Genomic DNA, 27,549 nt, shown 5'->3' on the forward strand with positions numbered 1-27,549 from the left:
TGCATCTACTTTGCACATAGAAGGTTCAATCCCTGGCATCTGGGAGTGTCTCCTTCCTGAAACCCCAGAGAGCAGCCAGTGTAGACGGTAGTGAACTAGACGGATAAATGGTCCTACTTGGTATAATGTACAATATGTGTCGTCATGTTCCTTATGTAACAAACACAACCGGGAATAAGACCCACAGAAATATAAATTATATAAAAATATCAATATATTTATAATGTATATAATGTATAGTGATAGATATAGATAGATAGATAGATAGATAGATGAATGAGCTGGTAGAGCATGAGACTCTTAATCACAGGGTTGTGGGTTTGAACCCCATGCTGGGCAAAAGATTCTTGCATGGCAGCGGGTTGCACTAGATGACCCTTGGGGATCCCTTCCAACCTTACAATCCTATGATTCTGTGATCTGTAATGTACTTCAGAATACGAACAGCGTATAAGTAGTTCTTCTGTAGTATAATTCTTCATTGCCTTATTTTTATGGGGTTTTTTTGAAGCACGTTTCAAGTATGTTTCTATCTGTGGGTCTTAACTGTTGGCTCAATATAAGGCAACTTCGTATATCATAAGGGAAAGTCTCAGCGGTAAAACACTTGCTTTAAACACAGAGGATTCCTAGTTCATCATTTAAGTGTATCCCATCCCTTTCCCCAGAATCCACCCTGTGAACAAACTTGAACTCGGCTAGCTGCCTTGAATGGACCATCTTAGGGAAGGCACCTGTTCAGATGTTGATGGGGCAACTCAAACGAGGGCCTCATCTGCACTATGCATTTGAAGCAGCATCATACCACTCCAAACAGCCATGGCTTCCTCCACAAAGAATCCTGGGAACTGTAGTTTGTTAAGGGTGCTGAGATTTGTTAGGCGGTCCCATTCCCCTCATAGAACTACAGTTCCCAGAGTTCCCTGGGAAAGGGGTATAGGTTGTTAAGCCACTCTGAGGGGAATAGGAGGGTCTCTCTTGCCAACTCTCAGCACCCTTAACAAGCTACAGCTCCCAGTATTCTTTGGAGAAGCCATGAGTGTTTAAAGTGGTGTCATAGTGCTTTAAATGTATAGTGCAGATGGGAGCAAGGGAGGGGGGAGGGAATAAGGTGTATACAGTGCTTTTTTTCTTAAAATTTTTTTAGGGGTACTCTCATTTTCCTACTCATATTGAAATACTGCCCCTCAATGAGGCCAAACTTAGATTCACAAAATGTTTAGGGGGCATGCGTACCCTGCGTCCCTCCTAGAAAAAGCACCGTAATGTCAAAAGAATACTAACTTCAGTGGACTTTGAATACCAAGGATCTGAGTACAAATTGCCAACTGCTTTACCATACAAATCGTACGGCTCAGATCCAAAGGTCTTTGCAATCCAAAAATGAAGAGCAAACAACGAAACACAGCATCTGATTTATACAGAGACGCACAAATACACTACAAACGTGACTAAGTTTTAAAAAAAATAAAAATAAAAATTTGATGACAGCTCTAATTAGGTTAGATTGTGGTCATGATAGAAAGAAGTGAGGCTGGAAGTGATTTGATCTATTTTAACGGCTGAGAACAGATTTCTTTTCACCCAGAGACTTGTTTAATTGTTCAGTCACATTAGTATTTTAAAAGCATTTCCTTCCTTAGAGGTGCAAAAAAATGCTCTATTTTTTGTGATTAGCATAAATATCAAACCTGCTGATTATTCGTTTTATGTGTGTGAACACCAGAGGCAGCCTAACAATTGCTATTTATTTATTTTTTTAAAAAAGAAAACAAAAAATGGAAATAAAGGGTTGGATCCAGTGCTTGTCCTATTCAGAGCAAGCCTGTTGAGATTAAGTTAGTCATGCTAACTCCTCTGAGTAGGACTAATGTTCAATACAACCCAGCGCAAAGAAACGGGAACTATTTCTTTTCTTTTAAAAAAAAGTTTGTAAAGCAGGAATAGAGTATCTGTTGCCCTCCAAATGTTGTTGGATTCCAACAACATGTGCTGACTGTGGCTGGTGGGGAGTTGCAACCCAAAACAACCCTTGAGGGCAGCAGGTTGGTGTGGGCTCTAGAGGGCCAGATATTCTGATCCCAGAATAAAGCATCTTCTCCTCCTCTCCCTGTGTTTCAGATGGTCTGGCACCATGCTCAGTTTGAGCCCCTCTTCCACATGCTCAGCGGCCCAGAGTCCTACGTCTTCACCTGTGTCAACCAGACAGCCGAGCAGCAGGAGTTGGAGGACGAGCAGCGGAGGCTCTGTGATGTCCAGCCCTTCCTGCCGGTCCTGCGGCTTGTGGCCCGTGAAGGCGACCGAGCTAAGAAGCTGATCAACTCTCAGATCAGCCTCCTCATCGGCAAAGGTGTGAGCCCAACCTTGAGGGGTGGTAACTGGGGTTGGATTAACCCAGCCTTGCTCTGCCTGCTGCCTTCCAGGTGGTTTGGACAATGACTCCCATCAGCCCCTGGTGCCAGGGCCTTCAAATCCCATCAGCCCCTGGTGCCAGGGCATTCAAATCCCATCAGCCCCTGGTGTTTTGGACTCTCGTCAGCTGGATAGTAGTAATAATTATATTATTGTTATATAGTTATATATTGTTATATATATTGTTATATAGTGGTACCTCAGGTTACATACGCTTCAGGTTACATACGCTTCAGGTTACAGACTCCGCTAACCCAGAAATAGTGCTTCAGGTTAAGAACAGAAATCGGGGGCAGGCGGCGCGGCAGCAGCAGGAGGCCCCATTAGCTAAAGTGGTGCTTCAGGTTAAGAACAGTTTCAGGTTAAGTACAGACCTCCGGAACGAATTAAGTACTTAACCTGAGGTACCACTGTACTTATATCCCACCTTTCCTCTAAGGAACTCCAGTACAGTGGTGCCTCGGGTTAAGAATTTAATTCGTTCTGGGGGTCTGTTCTTAACCTGAAACGGATCTTAACCTGAAGTACCACTTTAGCTAATGGGGCCTCCCGCTGCTGCCGCACGATTTCTGTTCTCATCCTGAAGCAAAGTTCTTAACCCGAGGTACTATTTCTGGGTTAGTGGAGTCTGTAGCCTAAAGCGTCTGTAACCCGAGGTATCACTGTATATAGTTTAATCTTCACAACAACCCTGTGAGGGAGTTCAGGCCAAGAGAAGGTGACCCCCCCAGTGAGCTGTATGACTGAGTGTTAGGAGACACTGATGTGAGAGCACTTTCAAAAGTTGCTCAATCCCATCTGTTGTTTTGGTTGCCCCTTTCTGAACCTTTTTTTCCAATTTTATGATTTGTCTGAAAACAGGGGTTAGGGCAGTGGAAGCAGAACCCCTGTAAAGCTTAAAAACAACATATTAACTCATTCTGCATGCCTGCTTTGTAGTTTGTTTTCCTCTTTTATTTTTCATCTGTTGTTATAATTGGTCTTCGTTTTATATACATTATGAAATGAAATAAAAAATATTTACAAGAACAACAACTTAGAACTCTAAGAATTCCAATTCCAAAATCATTTCAGTTTATGACTCTTCTATGGGTGCTGGCCATCCATTTTTAAGCACCCCCCCAATGCTTTCATAAGGACTGGAAACTTAAAGTTGTGAAATATTTAAAAGATGCCATTCTTATATTAGAGTGGTGGTGTTGCCTGGTTCTACATCACAGATGGCATCCCCCACACTCAAAAAACTATTATTATTGTTTTTATTTTTTTAAAAAAATATCTTGGGATTTACTGTTGTCAGGCCTGCACGAGTTTGACGCCTTGTCTGACCCGGAAGTGAATGACTTCCGCACCAAAATGCACCAGTTCTGTGAGGAGAGAGTGACCAGGCGGCAGCAGCTGAGCTGGAAAGCCTGGATGGAGTACAGCTTCCCGGTGCAACTGGAACCCTCATCCAGCAGTCTCGGAAGAAAGAGCCCCCTCCAAGTCCCCAACAAGAACATCTTTGTCAATGTCAAATTTGAGTCTGGAGGGGTAAATCCACAAGCCTTTTCAATCTGAGCAACTTTTTTTTACTTAAAAAAAAATAAATACTCGTATGCATGCAGCTTTTGCCGTTTGCACGAGGACAGATCTCTGCCCTCAAAGAGCTTACAGTATAAGATTTCGCATAAGAGGAAACAGAGAGAGGGGGGAAGCAGGGCATAAACAGTGAGGAAAATGTGCTTCCTATGCCATAAGTGGTCAGGCACCTGCTTTTGCATGCAGAAGGTCCCAGGTTCAATCCCTAGCATCTCCAGGTTGGGCTGGGAGAGACTCCCTGTATGGAATCTATAGATTAGCATAGATAACACTGACCTAGATGGAGTCTTTCTTGCATAATGGCATAAGTCAGTTTTATTATTATCATATTTATTTGTTAGTAACTTTACAAAAAAAGAAAAGCCTCTCACAGCAACTTAGCATGATAAAATGCAACAGTAAATAACAATTAAAATCAGAAAATATAAAACAATGTATAAAATATGGGTAGATAGGGCTGTCTATAAGATAATCATAAGATTATTGTTTTCATTTTGTACTTATTTTTATTATGTGTTTAGTGTTTTTAATATTGTAATTTTATGTTGTGAACTGCCTTGAGATCTATGGATGAAGGGCAGTATACAAATTAATTAATATTACTACTAATATAGCCCTGGCATTTTACTGAAAACCATGAGGACTGCAGTCTTAATTTTTTTTTTGCAGGGGAATAGGCCATAACTCCCTGGGAGAGCAGCTCCCTGTGTTTTGCTCATTATATTTCCTTCCCTGCAGGAAAGTTTCACCTTCCAGATCTCTCCCAAGGAATTCCCTGTGACACTGATGAGCTATGCTGTCAAGAAGCAAGCCACAATTTTTCGGCACCAAAGAATGAATAGCCCGGAGGAATACGCCCTGCAGGTTAACGGGAAATGTGAATATCTGTACGGGAACTACCCTCTGTACCAGTTCCAGGTGTGTGCTCCCCTCTCCTACCTTTTGTCTCACTGACTAGCTGGGAAAGGACAGAGAAGGCAAAGGATATTCGTTCCCTGAGTAGAATGGGCTTTTCGCTTTCTGGGAGGACCCTGTTTGGGAAGCCACTGGGCCAGACCAGTGGTCTGTTTAGCTCTGTACTGTGTACAGAGACTCTGCATACTTTCCCAGCCCTATCTGGCAATGCCAGGGATCGAACCGAGGACATCTTGCACACAAGGCAGATGCTGTATCACTGAGCTACAACCCCTCCCTTAAGACCTAGGAACATAGGAAGCTGCCTTTTACTGACTCAGACCACTAGTCCATTGAGCTCAGTGCAGTTTACACAGACTGGCAGCAGCTCTCTAGGATTTAATATAGGAAACTTTCCCAGCCCCACTTGGCCTGCCTTTAAAAATATATATGTCCAGTTTATTTTATTTTTATAGCAAGGCAAGCCTCTGATTTATTCATATATTCTATCTATTTTTAAAATTTATTTTGACATGTACATGCTGCTTTGCCCTTCGCACAGCTTAAAAATTGCATGCCAAAGTGATCACAAGGAGAACCATTTAGTTCACTGGGGGACACCAGGAAGGAGACCATAGAGAGGAGTGCAAGCTCTTTCTGTGCTGTGGATACCAATGCACACGTACCCATTATTCTCCATCATTCTGTCATTTCAGGAGTGGGGTGGTGGATTGGAATTCAGCGTTTTTCTCATATGGGCTAGAAATGTGGTGGTTGTTATATATATATATATATATATATATATATATATATATACACACATACACACACACATACACATACACATATATATATACATACATATATATATACACACACACACACACACACACACACACACACACATATATATATATATATATATATATATATATTCTCAGGATTTTATACTTACTATATCTTTTATCTGAGAACATACCGGCAATCTGGGCCTCCCACCCTGACTTGGCCCCCGTTCCCAATTCCTGTAGCCTTGCACTCCTTTTCTCCTCTCATACATTTAGCGTTTTGAGCTCCTGCTATATGTGCTAATGTCCTTTGATCCATTCGTGCAGTACATCCGTGACTGTTTGCACCGCGGCCTCCTGCCACATCTCACAATGGTGCACTCCACTTCCATCATGGCTCTGTGGGAAGAACAAACCAATGGGATCGCTCACCCCTCAAAAGCGTCCCCCAAACCTCCTCCTGTCCCCAAGAAAAAGGTAAGCTGCGATAAATAAATAAACAAATGAGAAAGGCATGTCCAGACACTGTGGTTTTCCCCAGTCTTTGAAACGGAACGTGCAAAGTTTGTAGTCCATATGACGTTTTCACTGGCCCTGGAGTACCTGGGTTTAATTTTTTTTGTACGTCTCCCTCCCACCCTCACTCGTAGAAATGATACAGTGTTTGCAGGAAGTTTTGAAGCTTCGACCTGCCTCACAGGGTAGTTGTTAGATTAAAGAAAATCATTGTAAGCTAGGAGTGGCGGAAGCTCAGTCCTGGGTACTGAATGCGGCCCTCCATGCCTCAGCATGTGGCCCTCAGGCCTCTGCCCAGGCCACACCTCCCTCCTTGCCCGCATCTCTCTTGGGTATACCTGGAGTCAGTTCTTGAACTCTGACAATGTGTCTTTCTTGCCTTGATGGAAGGCCGGGGCGGGGGGAGAGAAACCAGCTGACTCCACAAAAGTAAAATTCACAGTTATTGCTCAACCCACTTTTGCCTCTGGCCCTGTCCCACCACTGGGGTGCGGCCCCCAGAAACTTGCCCAGGACGACAAAAGTTTTCCCACCGCCTCCTGTAAGCCATCCCGTCATAGCTCGACGGAAGGGTTGGGGTAGTGATCTGAATAATAATTAAGTCTGGACAGAATAACAGAAATTAAATATATCTCAGTGCTTGGCGTATAGCTTTTCCAGCTTAGCTAACTAAATTGGCTGATGGTTGCCTCCTATGCTTTAGTGGTGATATTTACCTCTCTCCCTTTTCTCCCCACACCCCAACCCCACACGCTAGCCCAACTCCATCTCTCTGTGGTCACTTGAGCAGCCTTACTATATCGACTTGGTGCAGGGCAGTAAGGTGAATGCTGATGAACGGATGAAGGTACTCTCCCCCCTACCCCCTTTCTTTATTTCTTTCTGCTGGACTTTCTGTGGCTTCTTTTCCTCTTCCTGCCTTGTTGTTTACTGCTTGTTGTTTAAAAAATGCTGAGATCAAAAGGCAGAAGTCATGTGCTGACTTCTCCTCCCAACCACCACCAGCCTACATGAGACTTTTTCATTCAGCTCTTAAGTCGGTGTCAGTGGCTTCACACTACAGGAAAGGGGAGGGTTGTTGATCAGCATTCTGCAGAAGGAGAGTTCTTAGAAATTTCTGGCTGCGTGGGAGATCACTGGTTTTTGGGGTTGTTGTTTTTTTAAATGTGCTCCTGCATGATACAAAGCCAAAAAAAAAGGACAAAAGAAAGTAACCCACAAAAGCTGATACCTTCATAGATGTAGAAATTTGGCTCTGCAAGGTCCAGGGAAGGCTGGAACTTTGCTTCTTGAAGGTGCCACCTTTCTGCTAGCTGGGAGGGTTGTAGTTCTTTTTATTAGGTTTGAAGAGCAGTCAAAAATGACCTTATGATGACGATGATGATATAATGTATTTATATCCCTTCTTCCTCCAAGGCTGGGATTCAAAGTGGCTACCAACGTTTAAAACGACATTACACAATACATAGGAATAAAACCAAACTAGCTAGCTGAAAACATTAATTAAAATACAGCAGAACACATCTAAAACCAGCAGTTAAAACCGAGTTTGCCCATTGATCAGCATTGCTTGCACCTTACTTTACAAAGGCCTGCCTGAATAGGAACCTGCAACCTGAAATACTATTGTTTATTTATGTAGGGTTTTGTTCAGCTTAAGTTAGAGTAGACCCATTGGATTGCACGTGCAAAAGTTAGCCATGGCCATTAACATCATTGGATCTTCTCTGAGTAGGATGAGCACCGGACACAACCGGTTGTTACTTATTTATTTCCATTTCTATAAAACATAGGCAGCTGCCTTGTCCGGAATCAGGTCATTAGTTCATCTAGCTCAGTGCTGTCTACACTGGCTGGCAGCAGCTCTCCAGGGTTTCAGGCAGGAGGTCTCTTCCCAGCCCTACTTGGAGATGCTGGGGATTGAACCTGGGACCTTCTGCATGTAAGCAGATGCTTTACCCACTGAGCTACCATGGTCTGTCCCCATATTGAAGTTATTAACAACCAAAACATAATCATATAACAGCAGTGATTCCTACATTGCAGCGTGTTGGACTACATGACCCTTGGGGTGCTTTGTATTTCTTCTGGGAGCCCGACCTCATGCCATTGACTGACAGTCAGCACCACTATAGAGCAATATGTTCATTGGGTTTTGCCAGCAGCAACTCAGCTGAAATGCAGGTGTCTCCCCCTGCCTTGTTTACTAAGCAACAGAGACCGATTTGTGTCGTTTTCCTTTGTCCCCTCTTTTCTCTACCTGTTACCTTTTGAAGTGCACATGGGTTGAGCACATGGCGCACGCATGCACAGAGCTGTGAGGTTGGATGGCTTTGCTCACCCTTGTCCTGCATCTCCCTTTCTCAGCTGGTGGTCCAGGCGGGCCTGTACCACGGCCATGAGATGCTCTGCAAGATGGTGTCCAGCTCTGAAGTCAACGTCTGTTCAGAGCCCGTGTGGGGACAGAGGCTTGAATTCGAGATTAACGTCTGCGACCTACCTCGCATGGCTCGGCTGTGCCTGGCGCTCTACGCTGTGGTGGAGAAAGCCAAGAAGGCAAGGTCTACCAAGAAGAAGTCAAAGAAAGCTGTAAGTCCCTCCTAGGGTTCACTGCATTGGCCTGGTGGTGCAGTCTTGCAGTGGCAGGGTGGAATGTACCACTTCACTGCTGGTTGTGTGTGAGAGAGTTTCCTCCTCTTAAAAACACCCTGCAAATAGAAATCTAGACCAGCAGGGGAGAGAGCTGAAACCTGTTTCCCTGATGCGTTCGCTTTCTTCTTGCAAGAGATTTTTTTTTCTATGTAAGAACCTTCCCAAAATGGTGTATTTCTTCCTTCAGGCACTGTCTGAAACTGTTAATTCTAAGTCTTCAAGATTCTTTCCACTTCCATCCTGTGGAGGTCTTAGAATTGGGGAGCCATAAACCATATGGATGAGTGAGATGAGGGTGAAGCAGGTCAATTTCTCCAAAGTGTGGCTCGGGTTGTTTACAACCTGGGTCTGTTATCTTATGTTAGGACACAGCGATCACTTTAAAGTGTGATAGCATCCCCCAAAGGATGTGGCTGGGTGGGGCTGAGTAGCTGTAGATGGGCAAGGGGTGATTCAGTGGATGTTTGTTGTTGCCCTTCACTGTTCCCCCCCCCTCCTGCTTTTCTCTCTGCACTCCTTTATCTCCATCTTTAAAACACGGGCTTACAAGCCTTGTCTGAAATCCTGGTCTAATGTCTGGAGGATCATAGGTTCCATATCCTTGATCTAAATGATTGCCCATAGGTAGTTAGCAAGATATATACTTAGCTAGATAGCAAGATAGCTAGGAAGTTAGTTAGATAGCTAGCTAGATAATAGATAGAAAGTTAGCTATCTTATCTAGCAAGATAGCTAGAAGGTTGGATAGTTAGTTAGGTAGCAAGAAAGATAGAGAACAATATAGCTATATAAAGAAAGCTAGCTGGCTAGGAAGCAGTATAGAAAGTTAACTACCTAGGTGGAAAACTAGCTAGTTAGCAGATAGATAGAAAGTTAGCATGTTAGCTAGCAAGAAAGATAAGATAGGTAGCCTTATTGGTGCCACTGATCTTTTTGATATCTAGGTTCACAATACAGGCTTAAAATGCAACAAAATCAGTCCTCACCCCCACTGCTTCAAATCACACTTGCATTCTGTTATACACATCAGTGCAGCGAATATCTTTCCAAGTTGCCACTTCCCATCCACACCAGTGGTTGGAGAGGGAGTGTGGATGTCTTCATATGACTTCAATTTTCAAAGACCACGTTTCTTAAGTAACTAACAGGACAGATGTGGATTGGGGCATTTACAAACCAGCGGGAGCAGCGCTGGATGGAGAGTGAGCAGAACTGTGTACACAGCCTTAAATGAAAAAGTGTGTAGGTTTTTTGAGAGTTGCAAATTCCTTACGTACAAAAATCCAGCGAGAACAAGCTTGCAGGAACTGGGCCGGCGACTTGAGCCCTTGGACTGCATCGTGCTCTGCTGAGTCATGCTGCAGCTATTCTCCGTTGCTTCCTTGGAAGATGCTGAGTCATTCACTTCTTGGACCATCTCCACCAAAGATCTCATCATTTAGGGCTTGGTCAGGAGCCAGGCCTTCTGCTGTTTTCGCTGAGTGACTCTTCAGAAGGTTTAGAAATTGAAAGAAGGGAGGCAGTTAGAAGTAGAGAGGTGATGCATTCTTTCTGGGTATTTATTTTCTTGGATATGTGCTGGAAGCGAGCATTGCGAAAGAAAACAGAGGACGGTGTTTGTAGCCAGATTAATCCCTTGGCCCTGTTTACTCTGCAAATGTTTGTTTGCTTGCTTGTTTTGTTTTTAAAAAAGACCAGTTGAACCAGTTCTAACTGTCCCCCTTCCAAGGCTAAGGGACTGAGCTGCATATTTCTAATGACAGGAGCACACAGGAGTCAGAGGGAATCTAAACAAACAAGTTCAAGACCCAGTAGCAGTTCTGAGTGGATGTGAAATTGTGGGCCCTGCTTTTCAATGAATACATTGTATGGGCAGCTTACCAACTCCTACAAAAGCCAACCCCACCCTTGAAGAAAATATAAATATATAAAATATAGTACAACTAAAAAAATAAATCAGTAGCTAAAGTGCCTTTGTTTTGTTTTTTTCACAGTTTTTAAAAGCTGATTTGGCTCTGCTACTGACTCTTGAACTTGTTTGTTTTCATTTTTTAAAAAGCCACTTTGGGCTCGGTGTGCTACTGGGTTTTGAATTTTTCTTCTGTGTTTTTTTAAACAAAGCAGACAAGCTCAAGACCCAGTAGCATACCAGAGCCAAAAAAGCAGCTTTAAAAAAGGGTAGGTAATTGGATCTGATCAGTGGGCCCAATCCTTTTCTCCCCTTCTTACAGGCCATGTTTGATGGGTGAGCAGGACCACCCACCTGTCCATTACCTGATGTCACAGTGGCATCAGGTGATATGTTTTCCTGGTGCACGCTGCTTTGAAGGCCTGACTATCAGCTGATTGCCAGGCCTTCAAAGCAGCATTGCACCGGGAAAATATGTCACCTAATAAAGGTAAAAGGTAAAGGACCCCTGGACAGTTAATTCCAATCAAAGGCGACTATGGGGTGCGGCGCTCATTTCGCTTCAGGCCAAGGGAGCCACCGTTTGTCCACAGGCAGCCTTCTGAGTCATGTGGCCAGCATGACTAAACTGCTTCTGGCGCAACAGGACACCGTGACGAGTGCCAGAGCGCATGGAAATGCCACTCACCTTCCCGCCACAGTGGTACCTATTTATCTACTTGCACTGGTATGCTTTCAAACTACTAGGTTCACAGAAACTGGGACAGAGCAACAGCTCACCCCTTCGCCAAATTTGAACCGCCAGCCTTCTGATCAGCAAGCCCAAGAGGCTCAGTGGTTTAGACCACAGCACCACCGGGAAAGCAGGTCACCTAATGTCTCTAAAGCACTGCAGACAGATTTTTGCAAGCGCTGCAGATGAGCTGATCTTCGGTCCTTTACAAATAGCTATGGGTATGTTGCGCCCTGGTGCCTGCAAGGGTATATGGCCAGTGGGCATGGCTTGATCACAGTCATTGAATGTTATTCCTGCTGCGTGGACCTGACCCACTAAATCTTCATCACCCTCCCTGCAGGACTGCCCAATTGCCTGGGTGAACATCATGCTGTTTGACTACCAAGACCAGCTGAAAACTGGAGAGTGCTGCCTGCCAATGTGGTCATCGTTTCCAGGTACATAAGGCAGCTCTCTAATATTACTGTTGTTTTCATCCTGGGTAATAGAATACATGGGAAAGGGACATATCAAAGATAGAACATCAGCTTGGAATGCAGAGGGTCCCACATTCAGTCGCCAATGGCAGCTTCAGGTGGGGCTGGGGGGAAAACCTCTCTGTGAGAGAGAGAGCGGGGGGCGGGGGGGGAACCTTGGAGAGCTGCTGCTAATCAGTGCAGACAGTGCTTAGCTCAATGGACCGGTTGGGCTGAAAATTATTTGCTTTATGTCTTACTCATGACATGATTGTAAAAAGACAACCACCACCTGAAAGCTGTTTACGAAAAAGGATAAAGCGACAAAATTGCCCATATGAAAAATTAACAACAATGCTTTTAAGACCTCTGAAAAGCTAAAATAACAGTAAGCTAAAAACAGAATTAAAAAACATTTTTAGCAGACTCTGAAAAGAGGTACTTCTGCCTGATATCAATAGGCAGGGAGTTCCAAAGTGTAGGTGCTGCCACACTTAAAAAAAATAAAATGAGGCAGCTTCCTATGGTCCTCTGACTGTGACTTAGCCAAGTATTACAATGTATGGCATTCATGTCCCGTTCTTGCCAAATCATTGGCCACTAGGTGGCGCCACGTTTCTTAGGGAGCCTCATCCTTTCTTTCCAGATGAGAAAGGAGAGCTACTGAACCCAACTGGCACCGTCCGGACCAACCCCAATACGGAAAGTGCTGCGGCCTTGGTCATCCGCTTTCCTGGCATTTCGCTGTACCCGGTCTACTATCCATCCTTTGAACAGGTAAGAAGGTGGTGGTTTGCACCCCTGTCCCTGGCCAGTTTAGTCTGCTTTCTGGGTCAATGGAAAAAGTGAGTCATCTCCATTCAGTCTTAAGAGGGGTCCGCCTCCCATTACTGAGTGTGGAATCCCATTTCCATATGGCGCTGCCAGTTTGGCTGATTTATTAGGCTTGTATTTTATTTGTTTGTTTGATTTCATAATATTTACCCAGTGCTTGATTGGGCAGCTTACAGTGGGAATAAAACAATAACATCAGTAAAAATAACTCTTTAAAACATTGAAAGAGATAAAAATCAGCAATAAACTGTGTGTGATCTGGGCTGGAAGCAGGGTGGAAGCTAGAGAGACAGAGGTATGCTTGCTCTGTGCCTGATGGAGAGGCAAGATCCTGTTAACGCTATGAACCCCTCCATCTTACGCTCAGGTTGTATATATGTGTAAACAAAACCAAATATCGTAAAGACATCACAGTCTCTGCTGACCTAAATTCCCCTAGATTCTCTCGTCACTTAGAGACTGGGGCAGAATTTAACAGTACAAATATATATATATATATATATATATATATATATATATAATCATATAAACCTTCGTACGTAACAGTTCCATACATTATTGTAAATCACGTTGCATTTACTTTTTGTAGGGGGAAAAAGACCAATATGTATGTATAGTATTCATATAAACCCTTGTACATAACAGTTCCATACATTATTGTAAATCATGTTGCGTTTACTTTTCATAGGGGAAAAAAGACCAGTATGTGCAAATAATAATAACGATGATGATGATGATAGAGTCTTTACAGTAATAATAATTAATCATGACGGTTTTTAAATGTCATCGAACACGTTCTGTTTTATCTTTGTGTTTCAGATCATGGAGCATGGAAGGAACGGGCAGTGCCCCCGGTACATGTCGGAGGACCCAGAAGAGGTGAGCACATCTTCCCACGCATCCATTTTCAAAACCAGTTCAACATTCTGTCACACCCCAGCGTGACCAAGGAACAGGAGCTGGGGGTGGGGCTATGCAAATAGGAGCCAGTTTGAATCTCAATCGCTTGGGATCATCTGGGGTGCACGATACAGTTTAGCTGGTGTTTTGCTGATTTATTAATGAGATGTCAGCACATACACTTCCTTCAATGAGCTCCGTTGCGGCAAGTGTGTCCATTGGGATTATCCTGTTTGATCTTCCCAACAGCCCTGTGAGGTAGGTTAGGGTGAAGGAGGGAGACTTGCTCAGTGCTGTCCAGTGAGGCCACGTCAAATGAGGCCCAGCTAGACCCGATGCCATCAAAAGACAAAACAAAGCTTGTAGGCACTGCTAGTCCTACTCAGAGTAGACCCATTGAAGTGAATGGGCATGATTAACTTAGGTCCACTAATTTCTGTGGGTCTGCCCTGAGTAGAACTGACTTGGATACACCCCAGAAACCTGAAGATAGACGTTATCTTCAATATTATTTTAAAAAACTGGATGGTGTGTCAGTTAGGGTGTTGGAGTGTGAAAAAACAAGTACTGTAGTTTTCGCTCTATAGGACGCACCGGACGATAAGACGTACCTAGTTTGGGGGAGAGGAAACAAGAAGAAAAAAATTCTGAACCCCAGAAGCCAGAACAGCAAGAGGGATCTGGCTTCTGGGATAGCCTCTTGCTGTTCTGGCTTCGGGGACAGCCTGCGAAGCCTCCGCAGGGCAGCGGGGTGAAGGCACCCCGCTGCCCTGCGGAGGCTTTGTGCAGCCATCCCCAAGCTAGAACAGCGAGACGGAGTGCTGCGCAGCACTCCGTCTCCCTGTTCTGGCTTTGGGCTTAGCCGCGCAGCCTGCATTCACTCCATAAGACGCACATACATTTTCCCTTACTTTTTAGAAGGGAAAAAGTGTGTCCTATAGAGCGAAAAATACGGTAGGTTCCCAACTAATAGAGCCCAGACCTCAGTCTCAATAACAGTGCATTTTTGGTTGCCTGCATGTGCAACACTGTGCTACCCCCTCACAAATGGCTTTAAAAGAGGATTAGTCAAATTCATGGAGGCGAAGGCATTGTGGTGTAGGGGTTAGAGAGTGTCGGCCTAGGACCCTGGAGACCAGGGTTCGAATCCCCCAATCAGCCACAAAACTCACTGGGTGTGACCATTCACTCTCAGCCTAACCTGCCTCACGGGGCTGCAGCGAGGATAAAACGAGGAAGGAGGAGGAGCTCCCTGAGGGAAAAGTAGGGTATAAATGTGCTAAGTCAATATTGTATCAATCCCCACGGTTCAGAAACAACAGCTGAAAGAGATTCTGGAGCGCCGATCTCACACCGAACTCTACGAGCACGAGAAAGACCTTGTGTGGAAGATGAGGCATCAGGTGCGGGACCAGTACCCAGGTGCCCTGGCGAAGCTGCTGGTTGTAACCAAATGGAACAAGCACGAAGATGTTGCTCAGGTGAGAAGTTCTTGCTTCGGAGCCAGGGCGGCAGCTGGCAGAGAGTGAATGTTCAGGTGTTGCATGCAGATGTTCAAGCCGAACATGGGTTCCAGAACCTCTATTTATCTATCTATGCATGTGTATCTGTTTTTTTAAAATGCAGAATTGTACAGAATGGCAGAATATGTGAAACCATGCTAGGAAAAACAGTTTTATTTCTTCAAAGCCAACAAGTTAAAAAGAATCCATCCTTCGCACAAGGGTGGGTGGCAACTCTGTTACTCCCTCCATCCTCTGCCTCCCCCTGCATCCCCCACCTTCCTGTTTGTGGCAGTGGAGTTTTTGACACCAACTTTGTCTCCCCACAACATCCTCCAAGTTCTGAGAAAGGGACAAAGGTGATCCCTTCTGCACAAGGTAGCCAGCGGAGTGCTTGAGCTGGTATGCTCTACTGTAGTAGCTAGAAGGATACTTCAGCTTAAGCCTTTTCAGCAGCCCAGAAGGCTTGGCTCCTTTCTCATTTCTTTCAACCGTTGTTCGTAGGACTTGGTCCTCACAGGACTTTTTTTGTGCCTGACTGGAATGTGTCTAGCAATGCCTCTTGCTTTTCTAGAGAGAGGAAAGAGGGGTTTGTGAGCTGGTGTGGCAATCAAACTTCTGCCTGGCTCCACCCACTGCTGGCATGTGGCCCCTGGGAGGTTGCCCAAAACAGAATGCGGCCCTTGGGCAGAAAGAGGTTCTGGACCCTCCAACAACCTCTGGACGTGTTCCAGTTTGTCAGTCTTTCTTCTTTCCCTCCCACCACAAGTATTTTACAGTGGTACCTCGGGTTAAGTACTTAATTCATTCCGGAGGTCCGTTCTTAACCTGAAACTGTTCTTAACCTGAAGCACCACTTTAGCTGATGGGGCCTCCTGCTGCTGCCGCGCCGCCAGAGCACGATTTCTGTTCTCATCCTGAAGCAAAGTTCTTAACCTGAAGCACTATTTCTGGGTTAGCGGCATCTGTAACCTGAGGTACCACTGTATTGTTTTCAGTCTGTCTTTAAAAAAAATATGTCCACTTTGCAGATGATCCACTTGTTACAGTCTTGGCCGGAGCTGCCCGTTCTCAATGCCTTAGAGCTGTTGGATTTCAACTTCCCCGATCGCTACGTGGGTTCCTTCACAGTCAACTCGCTGAAAAAGTTGACGTGAGTAAAACGAAAGTTTGCCTGATGTTACTCATTTGGCTACGTTTATATGCCATTTGATAACACGAAAGGTGGAATGTAGCCAATACCCACTTATATTTATTTATTTATTGACAGCATTTGTACCCTGCTCCTCAGCCAAAAATGCTCCTACAGTGGCTTATGTACAATCAAAACAAGACAGTCACTACCCTCAGACTTACAATCTGGAAAAAGGCAAAAGAGAGAGGGATGAGAAATCAAAATCAAAACTCAGGCACCAGTTTCTAAGCAGTTGGCACAGTTCAGGGGGCACGGGAGGTGCCTGATGGAGCTAGGCCTCCAGCAAAGCAGATGAAATGAGCCTTCTGTTTCCTATCTCTCCCACTGAGACAGCTTGGTGGTAAATGGCTGCCCTGAGATGACAGAGGATGCTTTAAGTGGCTGGCCTGCCACAGCAGAGCCAATGGAGTGAGTTCTGCTTTCCACCTCTCCCATTTCTGGAATGGCTTCCCCTAGATGACGGTTGAAGGGAGAGTTTGCCTAATGGAGTAGACCTGTTGAAAATTTACCGGGATGACTAAGTTAGGCCCATTAGTACTGGCTTTCTTCTTATATACATAAAAACTTAAGGTGTCGTCATGCTGCAGTTTGCGTAGCCGCCAATAGATGTTTGGCAAGTGGGGGCAGGTGAGCAACACAAGCAGCAGCCACAGACCCTATTTTGCATAAAATGGTACAAAATGCTCATTTTAAAAAAATAGCAGAAAGACCAACAGACTTTAAAAAACAGTGGATGCAATAAAATGACCAAAATATTGATAAAATCAATTGAATTTTTTTATTTCCCCCTGAAAAAAACCATTTTATTGTTTCCATTTATGCAGTATGTAATCAATATTCAGCAATTCCACCCTTCCCACGGTATTTATAACAAAAGCACATAATGAACTTAACAGGGCTAGGTAGGCTTGCCTAAACAAGGAAGCTTTTAGCAGGTATCAAAAACAGTACAGTGAAAGTCTCTGAACCACACCCACAAAAAATTGGGGGTGGCAGGCAAGGAAACGTTGTGCACCCCCTTGAACTCCTTGGTGGAAGGATAGGATAAAAGCATGAGGAGTAATATTAGTAAAACCAATTTGTTATCTTCTGCATCTTTGTTTTGCAATAACTTGTTGCCTGGTGTCCGGGTTTGTGTGTGTGTGTGTGTGTGTGTGTGTGTGTGAGAGAGAGAGAGAGAGAGAGAGAGAGAGAACGTCAGAGGCTGGTCTGTTAAGGCAAATGGGATGCTGCCCCATCAATCTCAATATCATCAGCCAGCCCCCCACCTTCTTGCCTTCTTGCTTACATCCAGTTCATCTCCCTGTTCCTCCTCAATCTCCGTGTTGCCCTTGTAGAACTCAGCAGAGAGGTGCATGGGGATAAAACTAGAATGAGTGGGTTCCTGCTGGCCCTCATTCTTGCTTTGCCTCATTTTTCTGCCCTACCAGTCCCAGTGGGAACCAGCAAAGGGGTTGGGCCAAGCAAACAAGAGGGCAGAAAGCTAACCCACGCCTACCCCAGGGTGGAGTCATGAGTGGTTATGGAACTGTCTGCATAACTCTCTGCCGTGCCCACAAAGCTGCTGGAATAAAAGTTGAAACCTGTGAGAACTGTAACTGAATGTTGCAGCATGGAACGCTTCTGTCTGAGGCACACCAGCCAGCCATACCCTTTCCTGTCACTGGCTCTGGCTCCTCCTGCTGTCGGGCTTCGTGCCTTCTGCCCCAGCAGTCTTGTCTCCCTCACCTACCCCCCAAAAAATCCCCACAGGGAAATAAAAATAAATAGATGAAGGGAATAAGAACAATGGGGAGGAAGAGGTGGGTTTGCTGGTTTACAATAGCCCTGTGCTGCGTGTCAACTGATGCCTCTGCGCTTGTGGTGTGGAAATGACTCCTCTGCTGCCGCCTCTCCTTCTGCAGAGATGCCGAATTGTTCCAGTACCTCCTCCAGCTGGTTCAAGTGCTGAAGTACGAATCTTATTTAGACTGCAAATTGACCACATTCCTGTTGGACAGGGCCTTATCCAATCGCAAAATAGGGCACTTCCTGTTCTGGCACCTCAGGTAAGGAAGTACTTTGTGTACAGTTAAAAGCTAACCGCATGACATGGGCTGCGGCAGGGAAGGAATACAGAGATTAATTATTTCCTTATTCCTCACCCCCTCCCCAGCCAGCTGTGGTCCCAGTGAAAATCTCCTCCCCACCTGCTTTTTGTTGTTGCTGTTGCTAAAGACCCAAGCTGTGTCAACTGATTTTAATATTGTGTTTTTAATGTGGCTGTAACCCACTTTGGGACTTTCTGGTGGATAAAACCATCAATAAATTATAATTAATCAAGTAATTAATTTGATGGCCTTTTAACTAGCATTTTCAGCAGAGGCCTTTCTCTGTGGGCCCTCACTTGCTGAGGTATGTTTATATGCTTGAACAAATGGGCAGGGACTTCTTCTGTGGTGGCTCCCACCCGACTTTAGAATGTATCCATCCCCATAATCACTGGCACCAACATTATTATCATTTTTGGCAACAAGTTAATAAGGGATTACCTTTGTCTGTGGCTTGCTTTGTGTTCGTTTTCTTAGGTTTTTTTTAATTATCTTCTGATATTTTGCTTTTATTGTATTTTGTTGTTGTACACTTTGCCCTGAAACTCATTTTGGGTGAAGGATTTTTTTTTTAAAAAAAAAGATCACCATCATCCTAAAATGTCAATTTCCTCCTCTCACCATCCCCGCTTAGATCTGAAATGCATGTCCCATCTGTGGCCTTAAGGTTTGGCCTGATCCTGGAAGCTTACTGCCGAGGGAGCACCCACCACATGAAATCTCTGATGAGGCAGGTAAGCAGCTGGCTTGTCCAAAGGGGATGCTTGCACTTTTTCAAACCAGCAGGTTGATGCATGGTGAGGCCCGAGGGCTGGATTAACCATTAAGCAAAATAAGCATGTGCTTAGGCACAGGAGTCAGCAAACTTTTTCAGCAGGGGGCCAGTCCACTGTCCGTCAGACCTTGTGGGGGCCTGGACTATATTTTGAAAAAGAAAAAAAAGAACGAATTCCTATGCCTCACAAATAACCCAGAGATGTATTTTAAATAAAAGCACACATTCTACTCATGTAAAAACACCAGGCAGGCCCCACAAAAAACCCACAGATGCATTTTAAATAAACGGACACATTCTACTCATGTAAAAACACTCTGATTCCTTGACTGTCTGCTGGCCAAATTGAGAAGGCCTTAGTTTGCCTACCCATGGCTTAGGGCATCAAGGGAAAAGGGGCACCACAGAAATTTTCCATGGTGATTAGAAGAAGTAGGGGGGGGGAATCAAATATAATTTTCTTTCTTACTGTAGGTTTTGTTTCATTTTGAAAAATAAAATTCTATTTTACTTGTTGTTTATATTTTGAATTATATATGGAGGCACCAAAATCTTCTAGGTGCTTAGAGTCTCTAAAGGTCTGAATACAGCCCCGGGGGATTAAATAGCACGTTTATTTCACGTACAGAGGCCAAATGGACTGTCAGTGGGATCTTATTTGGACGCCTTAAATATTTTGAATAGAACAAAATGAGTTGACTTGGCTCTGGTTGTGTTTTAGATTATGTAATTTTTCATTCTGCCTCCCGATGCAGAGCGAAGCCCTCAACAAGATGAAGGCCTTGAATGGCATCGTCAAATTAAGTGCCCTAAAGAACCCCAAGCCTCAAACGAAGGAGTTCATGCACACCTGTTTGCGGCAAGAGACCTACCTGGAAGCTCTCTCCAACCTTCAGTCCCCCTTGAACCCCAGTGTCATCCTGGCAAAAGTCAGGTAAGGCAGGGCTGGCGGTGCTCAGGCAAGGGGCCCCCTCGGAATTCTCCCTAGGCCACACCCCTTCTCAGGCCACACCCCTCAGCAGCTCTGCCTTGCATCCTCCCAGCTAGAATGTGTTGCTGAATGCTGATAATGCCTCTCGCTTGCCTGGAGCGAGGATAGAGTAAATTTACCACATGTGGCTCCGCCCCACTTGGCCCCTGGGCTGAAAAGGATTTCCCGTTGCTGACACAAGGGGGTACTTTGGATCGCACCAGAGCTTGCGGTCGCTCAGAGTGGGCCGATTTCATATTACCGATTTCAGCAGTTTGTGCTGCCCAGGACCTGACAAAGATGAAAAACATGTTTTTAAACAGCCCAAGATGCTGTTTTAAAACATCAAATCAGGGAACTCACAAGGCCTGTTGGAACAATACGGTTCTTTATCAGGAGTCAGAAGTTCAACAGAGAGAGGGGTCTGTGTGATCTCTGCTGGGAGGTTGCTCCTCAGAAGTGTTTCCCCAAAACCAAAGACACGGATATGAGCCATGCATCTTGAGCCTTGCGGGGGACCACTGACAGGGATTTCCCAGAAGGGCTCAGTAATCAGGCAGGGATACAAGGGGTATAAGCAGCCCCTTGGACCCAAGTTGTGAAGGGCCTTATAAATTAGTACAAGAACCTCAAATTTGAGCCAGTAGCAGTCGTGCAGCCAGTGCAAGCTTTTAAGCACCAGAGTTAAGTGCTGGCAGTCATCTGCCCCCACCAACTGCTTGGCTGTAGCATTTTGCATAATCTGGGCCTAGGATGGTGTGGACCCAGGAGGGCTCTGAGCTTAGTGCTAGAGCATCTTCTTTGCAAGCAAAATGACCCATTGGTGTTTCCAGGTAGGGCTGGGAAAGATTCCCTGCCTGAAACCCTGGAGAGTCGCTGCCAGTCTTTGCAGGCAGTACTGAACTAGATGGACCTAATGGTTTGACCCTGTATAAAACAGCTTCCTTTTGTTCTTACGCCTCAAGGGAAAGGACTGTAGGTCACTAGTAGAGCACATGCCTTGCATGTAGAAGGGTCTGGGTTTGATCCCTAGCCTCTCCTTTTAAAGCAGGGCTTCCCAAACTTCGGTCCCCAGCTGCTTTTGGACTTCAGTTCCCATCATCCCTGATCACTGGTCCTGCTAGCTATGGATGATGGGTGTTGTAGTCCAAAAGCAACTGGTGACCCAAGTTTAGGAAACCCGGATTTTGAAAGACCTGGCAGCAGGTGTTGGGGGGAAGATCTCCCTCCTTCTGCCAGGGATCCAGCAGAGCAGCTTGACAACACAGCATGGCTATGTGGAAAGAGTCTATCTTGCATCATTTAAAAGTTTTATTATTTTCACCCCTTCTTACCTCCAAGCTTCTGCAAGTGGGTGGAGGTTTTCAGTTGGTTTTCATATATATGTGTGTGTGTGTGCAATTTTTCTAGTGTGGAGCTTTGCACTTTCATGGACTCGAAGATGAAGCCTCTGTGGATCGTGTTTAACAATGAAGAGATAGGCGGCACCAGCAACATGGGGATCATCTTCAAAAATGGAGACGGTAAGGAAGCCACACAACAGCTTCTTGCTGGGTTGGGGATATAGGTTTCTCTTTGTCCGAGGAAGATGCCTCTCCCAGTAACAGTGGTCGTGTTAACTAAGGAGCACTTAGTTAAACTATGCAGCTGGCTATCACTTCTCTGTTTGATGGTGTCTGTGTGTAGTGTTTTAGAAACAGCGATATGGCAGGTCCTTGCCCCAAGCAGCTTACAGTTTAAAATAGACACTGGAAAAGAGCAGAGGATGTGGGAAGTTAGAAGAGTATGTGATTATTTCAACTACGTTTACTCTGGCTTTGTTACAATAAAGTAGGAATAAGGTGTTTGTTGTCCAGCAACATCTGGAAGGCTGCAGGTTGCCCATTCCTGGACTTAAGGCTCCTAGGAACACCTTTTTAGGAAAGAGGCTGCCTGCTGTGTCTCTGCATGAGTGCCTCCTCTGGCTTTTTATTGGTTAAAACTAGTGAGTTTTGACAAGGGAATTAAGAGGTGTGGTTGCATAGAGGCTGTTCTGGGGCATGCACGTATCTATCTACATCCACATTTGTGACAGTTTGCAGGGTATTATATATTTACCTCATGATTTGGCTATTTGCTTTCAATGTGGATTTTTAAAAGTGACCCTGGAGTTTTATTTCCACTGTTGATATTGTAGGGTATAGATTAAGTAAACAACATGCCGACTAACATACGCAAAATCCCTTTCCTAAAGAAGGTACATATCTTAAGTTGGCATGCTAGTTTCTTAGCACAAACATTGTGCATTATGCTGGTAATCTTTTTACAACAACCTTGTAAGGCAGGTCTGTATTATGAAGCCCAATGAACAGGCATCAGTTTTCCTACTGCTAAGTGAGTTCGTGTTGACAGAGGCAAGATGTACAACTTAGGAGACTCCTCCCTAGGTCTCATCAGGCTACGTTTTGCTAAGTTAGCCGTGCCAATCAGTTGCACAGTCTACTCTGAGTAGGACTAATGCTGGCTACAACCAGCAATAACTTTCCCAGTTTTAATCATCAGAGCACCCTAAAACATGGGAATGCACAAATCTGCATGTTGTTAGTGCCCCATTGTGGCCAAATGAAGAACACACCAAGGCAAATGTTCCCATCATCATAACCACTGATGAAATGGGAGAAAATCATGGGATGAATAGAGAAAAGAGAAATGTTTCTTAATTTTTCAGATCTCCGTCAGGATATGTTGACCCTGCAGATGATCCAGCTGATGGATATCCTGTGGAAGAAAGAAGGGCTAGATCTCAGGTGAGTTCCAAAATAAATAATTATGATGTTTATATGCCCCCCCTTTCATCCAAGGTCCTTAAGGCTGCATACATAGTTCTCTCTTCTCTTCTCTTCTCTTCTCTTCTCTTCTCTTCTCTTCTCTTCCCCCACCCACAAATTTTACCTTCACAACAACCCTCTGAGGTTGATTAGGGCTGAGAGATCCATTTAGCTACCGGTCCACAAAAGACCAAGCCATCAAGGCTGGCTTGGGTCTCTCACTCCTGTCTCTCTTGATATTTGCAAATTAACCCTGGGTGTAGTGGGGGGCGTTTATGTGTATAGGGCAATGGAGTGGAAGTCTCAAACCAGGCTGCTAATGGTGCGCTACCTCTGCGTCTGCTGCACTCAGAGCAGACTGGTAGCACAGCATAAAATGGCACTTTTAAGGCACAGAAACTCAACACTGTCCAAGCATTCTGTCACCTGACTGCCTAACAGCCAGTCCTGGTATACCAGGGTATATAAAAGCCCTTGTCTCAGGGGTTGCTCCAGTCTTCAAAATACCTCTCTGGCATCAGGACAGCCTTGAGTCCCTGCTCTCTTCCCCCAACAGTGACCATGGCTTGGGCGACACACCTTCCTTCCAGGCCTTTTAAGAACTTGGGACCCATGCCTGGGTCTGGTTTTGGGTCTTTTTGGCCATGTACCTGCCTCTTGCCCACTTGCGCTGGCAGTGGCTTCCCTGCAAAACACCCAGAATTTATAAAAAAAAGGGTCCTGACATCTTCCCCTCACTCTTACCTTCTTTAAGGATGACTCCTTATGGCTGCCTTTCCACGGGAGACAAGACAGGGCTGATAGAAGTGGTCATGGACTCAGACACGATTGCCAACATTCAGCTCAACAAGAGCAATATGGCGGCCACTGCCGCCTTCAACAAGGACGCCTTGTTGAACTGGCTGAAGTCCAAGAACCCAGGGTAAGTTTTTGTATTATTGCAGGGGGTTGGAATACATGGCCCCCTCCTAACTCTACAATTCTATTTCCTTACTATGACTACTGTTATTTTTAAATTATTGTTAGAGCAAGTAAGAACAGTAGGTTGTATCTAAGGCCTTTTGTTCCATTAGTGCAAGGATTTGAGTTCACACATGGGAACTTCTCTCTCCGCCCTCCACTCCCCTCCACCCCCAGATCTTCTCCATAGGAAGGAGGGAGGTTGTGTTGTGCTGACATATATGCTTGCATGAATGGAATGAGGAGCTTAGTGCTGCTGTGGATACAAGCACACAAATGTAAATCAAATTGCAAAATGGTTCAGTGAGGGTTAAAAAAAACACGACTTCCCAAATAGATGAAGGGTCACCAACCTTTGATAGGCTTACTGCACACATGCAGAATTTTTAACCTGGTGCCTAGAGTTCATTGGGAGCTTTGAAAAGTACATAAAGCTGAAAGAGGAAGTGGGAAAGAAAGTCACTTACCCAACTTCCTCCTCCAGTCCTATCTACTTTCCAAGGGAAAAAAATAACCACCCTCAGCACCTCGTGAGTGTGGGAAGTTGTGCGCATCACACTATCAGCCCCAGCAACAGATCATCTAAATACCTGGATAAATAAAAATGTATTTTAAAAGATGGCTTAAACCCATTAGGGTTGGCCCCTGCCAGATCTGTGAAGGGGAGGCTGTTGTGTAATGAGTGCTGCAACTGAGAACATCCCTTCCCGCATTGACACATTATGTTTGCTGTTTGGGGCTGGGTTAAGAAGGTGTTTTACCTGATCTCTGTGTCTGGGGCTGGTATATATGGGAGAAGGCAAACACCACCACCCCAGCACCTACATCCTATTTGTGGTTGTAACAGAAATGTATGGGGCATACACACCATACATTTAAAGCACATGGTTCCACCCCCCAAAGAATCCTAGGAATTGTAGTTTTTACCCCTATAATTCCCAGTACCCATAACAAACTAGTTCCTGGGATTCTTTGGAGGAAGTCATGCTCTTTAAATGCATATGGTGTATGTGAAGCCATGGAGAAGTTGGCCATGTTCTCGGACCTAGCTCACTCCATTGTTATTTTGAATCATTTGATTTATGTCCCACCAAGGAACTCGAGGCGACGGGATACATGGTTTCACCACCTCCCCATTTTACCCACCAACAACCCTGAGAGGTAGATTTGGTATGCATCCAGCAAACTTCATGACGGAGTGGGGATTTGAACCCTGGTCTCCCAGGTCCTAGTCCAGCGCTTTAACCACTATACCACACCGGCTGTGAGGTTACATTGCCTTGCAAGGATGAGCTCCAGCTTATCTTCAGTGGGTTTTTGTTCCCTGTCTGTTGTGTAGCGACGCGCTGGACCGAGCCATTGAGGAATTCACGCTCTCCTGTGCTGGATACTGCGTGGCCACCTACGTGCTTGGCATTGGAGACCGCCACAGTGACAACATCATGATCCGAGAGAACGGCCAGGTATCGGCAATCTGATACGCCTTCAAGGGGCTATGCAGCTGGTTAATTTCTTCCCACCTCTTTTTGGATCCTCTCAACAACCCTGTGAGGTAGTTTTATACCGATAAGGAAAGTAACCCCTTGAACTTCTGTAGTGGCTTTCAAACTCTCCCACAAGGAGAGGTTGCAGCTTTAAGGACTTTTTTTAAGAGAAAAAGGCTACACATTAGCAGCTTGTAAATTTACACATGGCATGGAGACAGCAGCTAGATAAAATCCCCCCCATTAGAACTCGCTTCTGCAGTAGGTAGTGATGGTCACCAACTTGGGTGGCGTTAAAAGAGGATTGGACAAATTCATGGAGGGGGCTGCTAATGGCCTCTAGCCATGAGGGCTATTCTCTGCCTCCACTGTCAGAAGCAGTAATGCTTTTGAATACCAGTTGCTGTAAACGGCAGATTTGCTCAAGGTTTGCACTACCTATTGTGTAATTTCTTAGTGCAGAATTTATTCGTTTTTAGAATGGTGCAAGTAGGGTCTGTCTTCTGTGTTGGGAAATTTAAGGCTGTTGGGACGATGCTGCCAGGCTTGCAATTAGAAGCCCTAACCTGCTCTCCCCCCCCCCCCCATTTGTTTCCAGCTGTTTCACATTGATTTTGGCCACTTCCTGGGAAATTTCAAGACCAAGTTCGGAATCAATCGCGAGCGGGTCCCTTTCATCTTGACCTATGACTTTGTCCATGTGATCCAGCAGGGCAAAACCAGCAACAGCGAGAAGTTTGAACGGTAAAGGATGAGCTGTGTTGAAAGTTGCCCCCGATTTGCTCTGGCTGGGCTCTCCCCTCCCCGACTTGTCTGGGGCTTAGGGTGGAATCAAGGGTTTTATTTTGTGTCCAGGGCTAGGAGCGGCTGGTAACTGAGAAACAAAGCCAGAGAGATGGACTATATACAATGGATATTGTGTGTAAAAGGTATATGCGCATGCACAGTGGGGGTCTGTGTATAAAATCTCTCTGTGTATTAACACCTGCACACAGGAGGAAATTTATGGGCTGCACCCAGAATGTGAGTCCTACTCAGAGCAGACCCACTGAAGTTAATGGGCCTAACATTGTATACCACCTGTATATTAAAAAGGCAAAAATACACCCACATATGGTGCTAACACGTAAGTCCGTATACAGCTCAGAACCAGGTTACTCGAGAGGCTGCCTTGTGCCTTACACACCCAGTAGATTGCTGCAGTCTGCGGGAGGGTTTCTTTTGCAAGTTCCAAAGACTTCTGAAGTGCACTCTGCAGTAACTCAGAGCAGGGCATTTATTGTGGATGCCCCTTCTGTGGAATAGCATTTCAAGATATGGCAGGAGCCCACTATGTGCACTTTCGGAAACAGTTGAAGACATTCCCCCCCACCCCCCGGCTTGATGAATGGTCTGTAACACGTGTTAAGGCCACTTGCTAGGGTTTTAGTCTTGTTTTAAATTTATTCATTGTTTTTGTGTGTTAAACTGCTTTTAATTATCTTGCATGTAATACACCTTGAGACTATGGCTTAGAAGCCAATTAATAAATCAGTGGTGTAAGAGGTATTACAAATTATCTAATTATACATTTGCTTGTTTTTATAGACGGTGTGTGTAGAGTTGGGTTCTGGCAATGTGCTGTACTAAGCAGTCCACAAAGCCCATGAGTTGCTCTATGTATATGTTGCTGTATACAATTGTATCAAGTGCAAATCCTAGTGAAATTAAGTTGTGATTTATTTATTTATTTATTTATCTGGGAGGGAAGCATTGTCCTCCCTTCCATCCATTTCCATTTCATACCTTTTTCCTTTCAGATTCAGAGAGTATTGCGAAAGAGCCTACATGATCCTCCGATGCCACGGCCTCCTCTTTCTACACCTGTTTGCACTGATGAAAGCAGCGGGGCTGCCAGAGCTAAGCTGCTCCAAAGACATCCAGTATCTCAAGGTGAGAGAGAGATCAGGCAGGTTTCAAGGGAACCTTAAGGTCAGGCGAGGACCCACCTTTACAGCAGGCTGACCCCATTGTCCCCAAAATTCCGCCCCCCACACACCACTGAATATTTCTGCCTGCCACAGCAATTGTTAGGTGCTGCACAATATTC

At 45.0% G+C, this 27,549-nt stretch overlaps 1 protein-coding gene across 2 annotated transcripts in view; it reads left to right on the top strand.

The window, feature by feature from the left end:
* PIK3CD (phosphatidylinositol-4,5-bisphosphate 3-kinase catalytic subunit delta) overlaps positions 1-27,549 on the top strand; it is a 37,871-nt gene that overhangs the window by 8,803 nt on the left and 1,519 nt on the right. For both annotated transcript variants that reach the window (XM_081016031.1, XM_081016032.1), the window contains exons 3-22: positions 2,122-2,350; positions 3,713-3,945; positions 4,732-4,911; positions 6,003-6,152; positions 6,949-7,038; positions 8,559-8,780; positions 11,829-11,925; positions 12,590-12,720; positions 13,597-13,656; positions 14,991-15,158; positions 16,211-16,332; positions 18,279-18,422; positions 19,099-19,198; positions 19,995-20,173; positions 21,620-21,732; positions 22,917-22,995; positions 23,771-23,938; positions 25,316-25,439; positions 26,059-26,204; positions 27,260-27,392. In XM_081016031.1, the coding sequence (XP_080872157.1) occupies positions 2,122-2,350; positions 3,713-3,945; positions 4,732-4,911; positions 6,003-6,152; positions 6,949-7,038; positions 8,559-8,780; positions 11,829-11,925; positions 12,590-12,720; positions 13,597-13,656; positions 14,991-15,158; positions 16,211-16,332; positions 18,279-18,422; positions 19,099-19,198; positions 19,995-20,173; positions 21,620-21,732; positions 22,917-22,995; positions 23,771-23,938; positions 25,316-25,439; positions 26,059-26,204; positions 27,260-27,392 (2,868 nt within the window). The remainder of the gene's footprint in view (positions 1-2,121; positions 2,351-3,712; positions 3,946-4,731; positions 4,912-6,002; positions 6,153-6,948; positions 7,039-8,558; positions 8,781-11,828; positions 11,926-12,589; positions 12,721-13,596; positions 13,657-14,990; positions 15,159-16,210; positions 16,333-18,278; positions 18,423-19,098; positions 19,199-19,994; positions 20,174-21,619; positions 21,733-22,916; positions 22,996-23,770; positions 23,939-25,315; positions 25,440-26,058; positions 26,205-27,259; positions 27,393-27,549) is intronic.

Source organism: Podarcis pityusensis (genome assembly GCF_964106645.2).
Source record: "Podarcis pityusensis genome assembly, chromosome: 8".
Classification (NCBI taxonomy): Eukaryota; Metazoa; Chordata; class Lepidosauria; order Squamata; family Lacertidae; genus Podarcis; species Podarcis pityusensis.